The sequence below is a fragment of the Dipodomys spectabilis genome, unplaced genomic scaffold, assembly GCF_019054845.1.
Source record: "Dipodomys spectabilis isolate Male_0828 unplaced genomic scaffold, ASM1905484v1 ptg000140l, whole genome shotgun sequence".
Lineage (NCBI taxonomy): Eukaryota > Metazoa > Chordata > Mammalia > Rodentia > Heteromyidae > Dipodomys > Dipodomys spectabilis.
Genome location: NW_024870817.1, coordinates 31,570,911 through 31,582,986, shown reverse-complemented (window position 1 = coordinate 31,582,986; position 12,076 = coordinate 31,570,911). Strand labels below are relative to the sequence as shown.

General features: G+C 38.7%; 1 protein-coding gene across 1 annotated transcript in view; it reads right to left on the bottom strand.

Moving 5' to 3' along the window:
• Nucleotides 1–12,076, bottom strand: part of Iqgap2 (IQ motif containing GTPase activating protein 2) — a 256,337-nt gene that overhangs the window by 73,611 nt on the left and 170,650 nt on the right. The window contains exons 14-16 of the mRNA XM_042690727.1: nucleotides 9,988–10,078; nucleotides 4,491–4,658; nucleotides 1,503–1,648 (exon numbers count right to left, since the gene is read on the bottom strand). Coding sequence (XP_042546661.1) covers nucleotides 1,503–1,648; nucleotides 4,491–4,658; nucleotides 9,988–10,078 — 405 coding nt within the window. The remainder of the gene's footprint in view (nucleotides 1–1,502; nucleotides 1,649–4,490; nucleotides 4,659–9,987; nucleotides 10,079–12,076) is intronic.

Below are 12,076 nucleotides of genomic sequence, written 5' to 3'. Positions count from 1 at the left end.
CCCCCCTCACCCCCATAGGTCGTGGGGCCTGAACTCTGGGCCTGGGCGCTGTCCCTCAGCTCTTCAGCTCAAGGCTAGTGCTCTATCACTTGAGCCACAGTGCCACTTCCAGCTTTTTCTGCTTATGTGGTGGGGAGGAATTGAACCCAGGGCCTCATGAATACAAGGCAAACACTCTACCACTGAGCCACCTTCCCAGCCCCTGGCTTGTATCTTTACTCTTAAATTGTTGTACATATGCAGCCCTGACATCCTGTACTATAAGAACTACTGAATATTTGGGAAAGAATTTGGTTTAAAATGGATCAAGCAGATGTGAAAAAATGAACAGGCCAGTATTATATAAAGTGAGAAAACCTTTAGAACAAGTGGTTCTAATACAGACTTTATGAAAGAGCTCATTCTTTTCTGGTCTTATTGTGTCAAGCATCCTAATACTGGTAACTATGGTCTATCTGTCTGTCTGTCTATCTATCTATCTGTCTATCTATCTATCTATCTATCTTCTACCTACCTACCTACCTACCTACCTCCTACTTATTTATATGTTTTAGACATACATCTATGTGTATGTGTGTATATATGTGTGTTTATATGTGTTTCTTTGGTTAAAAAAAGAATAAGATGAAATATATTGCTTTTGAAAAAAAATCCTATAGACTAAAACTTTCAATTAATGAGATCTTGAAAGGTGAAATAAAAACTCAGACTTACTACATCATAGTTCATTTTCATTGCTTATAGTATATGGCACATGTCTAATTTCTACCTCAGTTAATCAGAAATCCTGTATATACTCAATTGCATTGCTTCTCATACATTTGGACATTCACACATGCAAAGTCTTCAATATGATATCAAACAATAAAAACATGTGTGACATTTATCTCAGAAGGAGCAAACATTTAAAGTTTATCCATACTGCTGTCTGTCCAAGCCATTGATTCACTCCTGAAACCATCCTGAAGAGAGGACTGTGGGTAGCAGAGAGACTCTCCTTCCCAGTGCCTGGCAGGTAAAAATGGCACTTTCATTGGAAAAGACCAGTTAAATTGTAGGGTGACAGAGAGGAATAAGGAATGAGATATTTTGAATATTGACAACTAAGATATGATCACTAACTGTACTTAATTTTGCTAAGGGAAGTTCAAAGATGATTTTGTAAGACAATCTACTATCACAAATTAATATCATAACCTTTCTTTGTTCTTGCTGTTTTGTTTGCTTATGTCAATATTGAAAAAAATTATAATGTAACAATACACTCACATCCAGTTACCATTCATGAAAATTTTATCCTCTGTCCAGGCTTTAAATCAATTAGTTTTTTCTATCATTTTCCTGAGACAAAAATGGAAAAGCAAACAACCACATTTATCTTTTTTGGTGGAAGTGAGCTTTGAGCTCCAGGCCTATGCTTGTTAATCTACCCCCTCCCCACTCCGCCTCAGCACCATACTTATCTTCATATGATAGTTTTCCATCAGAAACAAACCTCATACCTCAATTTCTTTTCCTGTAAGCCATGATTCTTTAGGCAATCCTGATTTGGGTGGGACCCAGGAACTCTCTTGTGAATCGACATTGTAATAGTAGTCATATTTCTCCTGTAGATTGAATTTGATCCAGGAACCTTCTTCATTAGTAACTAAAGAAAATGAGTTTGTTAAATTCTACAAAGGAACATGAAACCCATACGCAGTAGTGCAGTTTCTTCAATATGTGCATCAATCAAACAAATATGATTTCACCAAGCGTTCAAATGTTGAAGTCATTAGGAATGACTCTGAAATGGAATACATTTCATGTATTTAATGGCAGGAAGGAAGGAAGGAATGAATGAATGAAAAAAGAAAAGGAAAGAAGGAGGGAAGGACAGAAGGGAAGGAAAGAAGGAAAGAGGAATGAAAGAAAGAAGGAAAGAAGGGAAAGAGGGAGGGAGAGAAGAAGAGAAGGAGGAAGGGAGGAAAGGAGGAAGGAAAGGAAAGAAGGAAAGGAAAGGAAAGAAGGAGAGACAAATGTTTAATGCTAGCTCTGAACCTCCAATATTTATGAGAATGTTAAGAGCCAAAGAAATGGAAAAACAAACAAGAAAAACATGTGCCAGCAATAACACAATAGAGAGAGGAGATCAATGAACCTTATTCTCTCCCACAAAGTCTCCTGTCTGCAACTTACAAGGCCATGAGCCATGTTTACTTGGGTAATCTGCACTAAGCCAATGTATAAGTGTGTAACTTTGGATGCATCTTGCCAAAATGTATACCAGGAAGGTCAAGAGAAAATTTATGACCCCTCTGACTCCTATTGCTCTATACAACCTCACAAAATGAGAAAAAAAAATCACTGAAAGGAGTTCATTTGGGTTGCAGAGCCTGGTAGAAAAATCTCTGGCAGTTGTGGCTTAAATTGGTCAAGAACAATGTTTCCTCATGAACTGACCAGCACACCTCATATTTAGAAATCGTTTTTCATTCCTAGTTATGATTTCTGCACCAGACCAGAGAACTAAGAACACCCCAAAACATCACAAATGATGAATGAGAATTCTCATTACCAGTGATGCTCACGATGTTGAGCTTGTGATAAAACATGTTTCCTTACTGAGTAGAAAACCCTTTGGAAAACAATTCAGAAATCTATTAAAGAAAAATGATGTGTTCTTGTTCTAGTAACACTAAGAAAAAAAGCCATAAAACAGGGAGAGTGGGCAATAATGGTGAGAAGCAGCTGTTTCCATCCGACTCTGAGTAGGTCACAAGGGAAAGTTATACTTGTAAGTATAAAAGTGAAAGAGACACAAAGAACCACAAGAGAGGAACAGGATTGTGGAAGTGTGGAAAAACAGAAAGACAAAAGAGAAAGTGAGGAAATACTTTGAAGCTCCAGCCCCAGCAAATCTGATGGCAAGGAGAAGCTGAAGTCTCTACCACAAGATAAGCTGAGGGGCCTCCATGACAGACAGACAGACAGACAGACAGACAGACATAGTGGTGGGATAATTCCACACTTTCTGTAAGCCTTAAAACCCATGAGGATTTGGTAGGACAATGGTCTCCCTACTGTGGTAGGTCATCCTCAGACTAGACAATCTTTTGTTCCTTATATCTCAAAGAGCAACAATAAGGAAACTTTCTGATTGAGAGACTTGGGGGTGGGGGGATTCTGGATACACTAGCAATGTGCAAGCAGTCTGCAGCCAGGCAGGCCTTGAGACTAAGACACAACCAGGGGTCAAGGAGTTCTGCAACACCTGCCAGTGTCCATGTAAAATACTGCTTCCAGAGGGAGACAAAAAGGGAGAGGTCTTGTTTCTGGCTATTCAGCTGAGGGCATTACTCTGCCTAGCGAGATTCATATTATTTAGATTTAGTTATAGAGACCCAATGAGGAAACACATTAAATGCATAAAACTGATTATGAAAGTTAATTGGAAGAACTAAGGAAAAGGGTAGGAAAGAATTGGAAGATGGTGGAAGGAGTGAATTTGTGTGCCTAAGATATAACAATGAAACCTCTCCTATTAAGAATGTGTATTAATTCCAAAATAAAAAAATCTAGATGAATGCTAAAGTATTTATAGGAACAAAGATATAAACAAATACATTCCAGTAAGCACATGGCTTAAGTATTTTGTGACTGGGATTAGGAAACCCATGTAACAATATGGAAGGTAGTAGAAGGTAGTTTTAGATCTCACATAAATGGCACCTACGAAATGGTTATAAGTAAGTGAAATTTACACATGCAAATGAACAACTGTGAAGCAATATGGACACATTCCACTTATTATTTTGTGTTGTGTTATTCTTGTTGCTTCTGTAACATATACATAATATACCCAGTAAATCTGTGTATATGTGAAAGTTGTTAGTTAAGATGGAATCATTTGTGTCAATCTCTAACAAAGAATGAAGAAAGAAGGCAGTAAAAACAATTATAAAGTTCTGGCTTAGACTAAACAAGTCAACTGCTGTCAGCATGAAGCAAATGACTTGAACTCTGACTTACCTAGAAAGAATATAAAAGTATGGTGCTGGTGGCTGCAATCCTAGTAGCACAGCAAATGACACTGGCCATCCTAAGCTAATAAAGAAAGCTGAGATTGGCTAGGATCACAGAAAAATCTGTGAAACTCGATCTGCACTGGGAGAAGTTGGATGCAGTGAATCACCTTTCATCCCAGCAAAGATGAGAAGCCTAAAAAGGGTGGATAGCAGTCCAGACATATGTCTGGGTAGGAAGTGAGACTCTATCTCAAAATAACCAGTGCAAAAACAGGTTTGGAGGCATGGTTCAGAGGTAGAACACACATGCTACAAGTGTGAGGTCCATAGATCTATCCCCTAGTACCCATCCCCCTCAAAAAAATCCAACCCTCCCCAAGAAAGCCACCACCAAAAATCCAGAGGGAAAAAAAACCCAAAGAAAATCTCACAAAAAAAAAATCACATTTTGAGTGATATGTGCGACGCAATGTAAAAGCTTACCAGTTTGAGATTTGGACTGTTTGGCTTTTAAGAGGGCATTGTAGTACCTATCAGCACATTCAGGGATTATGTCTTGAACATTAGTAGCAGATGTCTTCAATGCAGACAAAATATCATTTGTTTTGTTCCCATCCAAACACTTGTTGACATCAATGACCAGTGTAAGCCCTGAATAATGGGGAAAATTCTGTTAGCTGTATTCTTCAACTTACTCCAAAGGCACACAAATATCCAATTCAATCTTTTAGAAGCATTCTTCTATTAAGCCTTTTACTCTTAGAGAATAGGTACCATATATACCTGAGCCAATCAGTTTAATTTGCAATCTACCAGTTTAGGTTGTAAGAAGAACCAGATTCTACAAGAACATGGCATATTGGAAATCATATTTCCTGGGTCATCTTGTGTGGTATCATGGTAGTAAACTATGACATTGAGTGGATGCCCTGGAAGGGTATTAATTACTTTAGCAGCAGGTATTGGAGAACTACTTTTATGAAGACATCTATTTTAGGATAAGAGAAATGCTATTTAACCTATGGAAAATCTAATATTCTCATGTATTGTATTGACGTACTTGCTCAAGTTCTCATTAGCAACCCAAACAAAAGTTCTAGAAAGACACAGCTGGTGGATATATGCAAATGGAATCCAGTTCTGGACTGGGTTAGATTTAAATAAGCCTTTCAAATTTCAACCTTTTCCTATCAAATAAAATCACATTAAACCCTTTTTGCCCAAGGAAAGCTAACTTAATGAATTCTTTATTATCTAATTTTGTTGTTCTAGGTAAGGATGTTCTAGCCCAAACAACAGAATAAGAGTTGTTTTTGTAACTTGTGAGTTAGACATGTAGAACTAAACAAAAATAAAACAGAGCTAAGTTCTGATGACTCATGCCTGTAATCCTAGCTAATTTGGAGGCTGAGATTTGAGGATTGAAATTCAAAGCTAGTCTGAGCAGAAAAGTCCATGAGACTCTTATCTCCAATTAACTATGCAAAAAGGTGGAAATGGAGCTGTGGCTCAAGTGGTACAGAACTAGCCTTGATCAAAAGAACTCAGGGACAATGCCCATACCCTAGGTTCAAGCTTATGACCACTTAAAAAAAAAAGACAACAAAAAGCTGACAGTAGACACAAATCTCTTGGACAAAGTAATATTCTTTTTCATCTAGTACTTGAGAGAAAAGCCTCTTGTCTATAGAAGTAGTTTGCTTCCCTTCTGTTAATCTTTCTGAGAATTGTTTTTCTGAAAAGTTCCTGCTTTGGACGGGTAGCTTGGTCCTTGTTAATTACATTTTAGTTATATCCTTTTTCTTCTGCACTTTAATTAAGAAATCTTGTTAAAAGCTCCTAAAATTTTAGTTACATCACATTAATTAAGCCACATCCTTTTGCAGATTGTGAATCTGAGCTCAGCCAATGGGAGCAGAGGGGAGGGGTCTGCTGGGTTAGGGATAAAAAGGGAACAGCTTGCCTGCTCTGTGTGCTTGCTTGCCAAATTTTTGGAAGTAAACGTAGCTTTGCGGAGTCCCTTTTGAGTTGGTTATTCGAGTTTCCTTATTCCTATGTGACACTCTTAGTGTCCTGACCATTTCTAACATATTGATGTGCAAGGAGCTAGTCCACAGATGAGTCTCCAGGGCTAAGTCCTATCTCAACAGCAATTTCCATGAAAATCTGAAACATACCTTGGAGAAGACCGTTACAGGATAGGCATTCTTGCTCCTCATTTTACTCAGTGTCTGTGACATAGTAGGTGCTTAATGTTTGTTTAGAGCAGATAGAAGTGTCCTTTACATCATTAAAATTGGACTGTAGGAAGTGGAGCTGTGGCTCAAGTGATAGGGCACCAGGCCTTGAGTGTAACAGCCAAGAGTGAATGTGAGATCCTGAGTTCAAGTCCCTGTACTGGCATAAAAAAAATGTCTGTGTAACAGTCAGTGTTATTTGCTCTGGCACTAACTGGCCTCAAACTCTGATGTTTTTTAGTGTTCTCTCCAATGTCAGGGATCACTTCCTATGGACATCATGTGCCTGCTTATGGCAGCACAAACTCCTTATCAGTTGAAAAATTGTAGCTTCTGCTGCTGTGTTTGGAGCTGGGAAGAGAAATAGCCACATATAAGTTAAGTCTGTAGAAAGAATAAATGGACTCAAGGTGTCTATGCCAGGCATATGCAGGGATAATAGTAGAATAGCTTTAATGCAATGACTGTCAACATCTTTTTTGGGGGTATGCCAGTCCTGGGGCTTGAACTTAGGGCCTGGGCACTGTCCCTAAGCTTTTTTGTTCAAGGCCAGCACTCCTACCACTAGCACCACTAGCCACAGCACCACTGCTGGCTTTGAATCAGGACGTTCTTATCTCAGTGTCCTGAGTAGCAAGAATTACAGGCATGTGTCACCTGTGCCTGACTGAGCCATCTATTTTGATTGCTCTGTTGTTTACTCTGTGGCTTGTGATTTAGTCCTAAGCAATAGAGGATGATAGATAAATGACTTCTAGAAAGTAATGTATATTTTGGCTGAGGAACAAATGAAGATATCATCTGTAAATCTCGTATGAAATCCAAAACCCCTGTGCTTTAAATCTTAAGCTATATGCCAGCAAGCTCCCTTTAAAGCATATACTACAGGGAAGGGGCAAGGGATAAAATGGCCAATAGGGCAAAATAATCTTTGTAGGTTAAAGTACACTGATCTATGTATAGTATATAATTGGCATGTACAACTTATTATTAGTATTAAAATTTCATGATATGGAGAGATTAAGGAAAAACTACTTTAAAATCCCTTAGGGAATAATAATAATAATAAGTTGAGAAACTCTGCTGTAAGGAATCAGATGTTGAGGCAAACAGATTTCAAGTAAGATACTAGAGGGAAAAGGAACATACTAGTCAAAATGAGGAGACTCAGCAACCCTGCCTTTTCAATTTGCGTGTGGGAGATTCAGGGGTCAAAACACTTCTTTGATCAGATTATGTAGGATGCTTATACCATGTGACCATAATCTCAAGTCTTCATCCACAAGGTGAATGCTTTTAAAAGAAATATTAAATTCCAGCTGAAAACCCAGAAAACTCTCATATTTCAATGTCAAAACAGCATGGCTTTACCCACCCAAAATCTGATATATATGAATATACTTTATATACATATATATATGTGTATACACACACACACACACATATGAAGAAATTACCACAACTCTTGTGAAGAACAGGACAGAGCTGGAGAAGGGAGGATTTTCAGATATGCAGCACACAACAAAAAAATCACATTTTTGAGAAAACATTTTACTTTTCTAGTCAATAGAATTGAAAAACAGCTCTAAGATCAATAGACCAAATGTAAGAAAAATAATGAATAAAAGAAATAAAAGGACTCCTAAATCGGTTTGATTTTCTGAGAAGGAAGTCACAACCATTTTAGGCTGAGTATCCACATTACAATCTCATTTCTTGACAGATGGGCACTGGTGGTTCATGCCTATAATCCTAGTTAGGAGGCTGATATCTGAGGATCAGATGACAGCTGCTTTTGGTTTAATATGTTAATTTAAATCTCCTATCTATCCACCTTAATTATATTGTTTTATATGGCAATTTAAATCTCTTATGTACATAACTCAACTATCTTATTTTCTCCCTTAAACATTAGAGCACTAGAAAGGCAAGACTTTAAAGTTCTTAAGGAAGTAAAAGTTTAGAGAAAAATACAGATATTTTTCCAAGCTAAAGAAATAAATACAGATGTTCTCCATAGATGCTTCCAAAGTTTGAAAGCACAGCTGCTGCAGAGACCAAGCTGTGTCAGCAACACTCTATGGGCTGATGAACTGGGGAAGTCTATTCCACAAACAGGCAGGTTTTTATTGAGTCTTAATTTGTGTAGGGACGTATTATACATGGAGACCATTTGTATATCAATTTAGAAGCTATTTCAGATGGTCAGGTAGACTTTCTTACTATTCCTTCTTCAGAATAGAAGTTGAAGGTTTTTTGTTTTTTTTTTTTTTTTTTTTTTTTTTTTAGCTCTGTTTCTGTTTTTGTTTTTGCCAGTTCTGGGGCTTGAACTTGCCTGGGAGCTGTCCCTGAGCATCTTTGTCCTCAAGGTTGTTTTCTACTACTTGAGCCACAGCATCACTTCCAGCTTTTACCTGAGTAGTTTACTACAGATAAGAGTGTCATGGACTTTGCTGTCCTGGCTGGCTTCAAACCACGATCCTCAGATCTCAACCTCCTAAGTAGCTAGGACTACAGGTATGAGCCACTGGTGCCTGGCATTTTGAGTGTGTGTGGGACTGTGGGGCTTGACCTCAGAGCCTGGGAGCTGTCCCTGAGCTCTCTTGCTCAAGGCTAGTGCTCTACCACTTTGAGCCATAGCACTACTTTTGGCTTTTGAGTGGTTAATTGGAGACAAGAGTCTCAAGGAGACTTTCTGCTTGGGCTGGCTTTGAATCTTGATCCTCAGATTTCAGCCTCCTGAGTAGCTAGGATTGTAGGAGTGAGCCACCAGCACCTAGCACTTTAAAAAAAAACCATATGAACCAATATGAGAATTCTTTTAGCTACAGTCCTGTTGGAGATAATCATAGGGTGGGTTTGGGAGCTGGGATGCTATGAGAGAACATGGATTAAAATTCCTTGCATCATCCATCCAGCTTCTAAAACCCTGATCTGGTCGGGAACCACAGTGGGGCCTCAGGTGTTTCATGGCCAGTGACCAGTAGTCCTGTGAAGCCTGCTTCTATTCCTTTCCCTAGAACATTCACCCTCCAAGACCTCTAGAACCCTTTGGAGAAGACCAGCAGAAATATTAATGGCATAATTTTGGGGTAGTGTTGTGGTATCCTTGCTCAAGGGAAGTGGGTCTCTCCCTCATCTAAGAGGCTCTGGGTTTGTGATGTGGATGCAGTCTGGACAATAAGGGAATCTGATTCTTTTTATCATTCAAGGTAGACTTCTCTTGACTTAGAACTCTTCTACGTGTACAGATTAAGAAGTTAGGAACTACTGGTTGATTTTAATTCTAGGAATACCTTGATCATTTACACAACTCCACAGGGCTGAGACCCTTCAAGATACTTCTCAGTCTGCTCTTGTATATCAATACCCACGTACATATTGTCCTTCCCTCCCTCTCTCCACCCTCCTTCCCTACGGGTCTGATTTCTGACAAATCCTAACAATGGAAACTATGGAAAAGAGGATATTTATCGAGCAGGAATGGGCTAGTTCCTGGTGGAACAGAGTCCCCCACCCACTGGTTTCTTTTCAGCAATATGGGTCAAATTTTGTTGGAAACAGCAACCAATCAGGGCAAGTAGAGGAACCACCTAATCAAATATCTATACTAAGTATGTACCCACAAACTAAAATGTGGTAAGAGTCCAAATCTTTCTAGAAATTAAAACTGACATGACTTCAGTTATATATCCAAATCTAAGCAAGGCTCACTGACAACAAAAAAAAAGGCCTGGACTTACATTGCTTTGCTCTGCCTTCATGTGTGTTGGCTTCATCGATGGCTTGCTGTATCTCATCCAGCCAAAGAACTTTAGAAATACTATCAGGGTCCTAGGAAAAATGGCATAGAATCAAAGAGAGAGAACAGTGAATGACAGAATGGAATCAATAAAATTCTCTTCAGGAGCCATTTCATTACAGTTTCCTAATTCTTAACCAGCAAACCAATAAGCAGCGCCCTATATAGCACAAGCTGCTAGTGAACAGATCCTGAATCTGACCACTTTCGCCCTTTTGTCCTTACCACCAGGAGTTTGCTATTGTCATCTCTCACATGGAAAGCTACACTGGTCTCATAGGTTTTTGTTGCTTCCAAGTCTGTCCTGTATCTCCATGCCCTCTAGAGAAAACCACATGATCTCTCCAAAATGGCTATCTCATTATGCCCTCTTCCAAGGAAACCCATTGAAAGCTTCCTACTGAAGAAAACACAAACTCCCTTTTCATGAACGGTAGGTAGGGAAGTACCCTTTCATGTTGTCTTTCTCTGTTATTGAACTTCACACCAGCTTCTTATAGATTCTAGAACTCTACCTTAGCTGCATAACCGTGTTTTCTCATTCAGGACTCAATTTAAATACTACCTCTTCCAAAGAGTTTTTTTTCCCCCCAGGGATAACTAAGCATTCAATTACTGTGATTGCCAAATGATATGGCTGGGTCCCCCAGGGTGCCATGGGAAAACAGAATGATGCTCAATATTTATCAGACACAGAGACAAAAATAAAAATATGGCTGTGCGCTGGTGGCTCACACCTGTGTAATTCTAGCTACTCAGGAGGCTGAGATCTGAGGATCATAGCTCAAAGCCAGCCCAGGTAGGAAAGTCCATGAGACTCTTTAATAAACCATCAGAAAACTGGAAGTAGTGTTGTGGCTCAAAGTGGTAGAATGCTAGCTTTGAGCAAAAGAGCTCAGTGCCCAGGCCCCAAGTTCAAGCCCCATGACTGACAAAAGAAAATGTTGCTTGCTCCCAATGAGCTCTTGGTCTTGAGGAAGAGATAGATGTGTCAAGGAACAATTATCATATAATGTGATCAGGGAAGTATCAGATACAGGTACATGGCAAGAAGGGCAGGGATTTTGAAGTTCAGGAGGAAAAAAAGACTGAGCTCCAGAAAGAGAGGTAGGAGCAGTGAAAATTTATGAAATTATCTTTGCTATTTTATCTTTGGGTTGGTTCTGATGATCCTACTATAAATGAATTGCTCACAGATATTAACTGGAACTGCCAGGTAGCAACTACAAATATTTTGTAAATGCTTTTCCAAAGTTGCAAGTAAATGCTTTGGGGGGGGGGGTGTAGTTGTGGAGATGGGAGGGCAGGGATGGTAAGGAAAAAACACAGGAGGAGGCAACAATGCTTGGTAAGAAATGTACTCATTACCTTGCTCATGTAATTGTAACCCCTCTGTATGGTATTTTCACAATAAAAAAACTTATTAATAAAAAAGGAATTAAAATATTTTCAGGAAGGATATGCTATTCCATTAAAAAATACTACTGTATTCAGCTATGTGTAGGGGCAAGTGTTGGGTGTTAAATCCGAAACCGAGATATGGAAAGTTTACACATCTATTTCTTCCTAATTTAACCCTCAGTCTTTTACGTTTCATGTGAAACTTAATTTTTTCTGATTCTTGATATATTTTATTTTCAGCAAGCTATTGGGTTGCCAACCTTGGGGTTTAGCCATATATTATGTTCTTTTTTCTGTATACCAAATGATATTCTACTCACTAATATACTTAACATTACTGAATTGTACCCTTAAAATCGGTAAGATGGTAAATTTTGTTATGTATCTCCTACCACAATTGTTGGGAGAGATGGGGAGAATAATGGAAGGAATGACACTGAGCAAGATGACTAATCATAAGTTTTGAATTAAAATTTCTTTATACTACTAAAACAATAAAGCAATCTCATGTAGACCTGCTTACAGAGATTATGGAATACAGGGAGTTCTCTGCACTTGAGTGTTGTATAATGATTTTGGCATAGTCATATAGTGTTGTTTGGTGTTACTGAATTGCTCAGAACACAGTG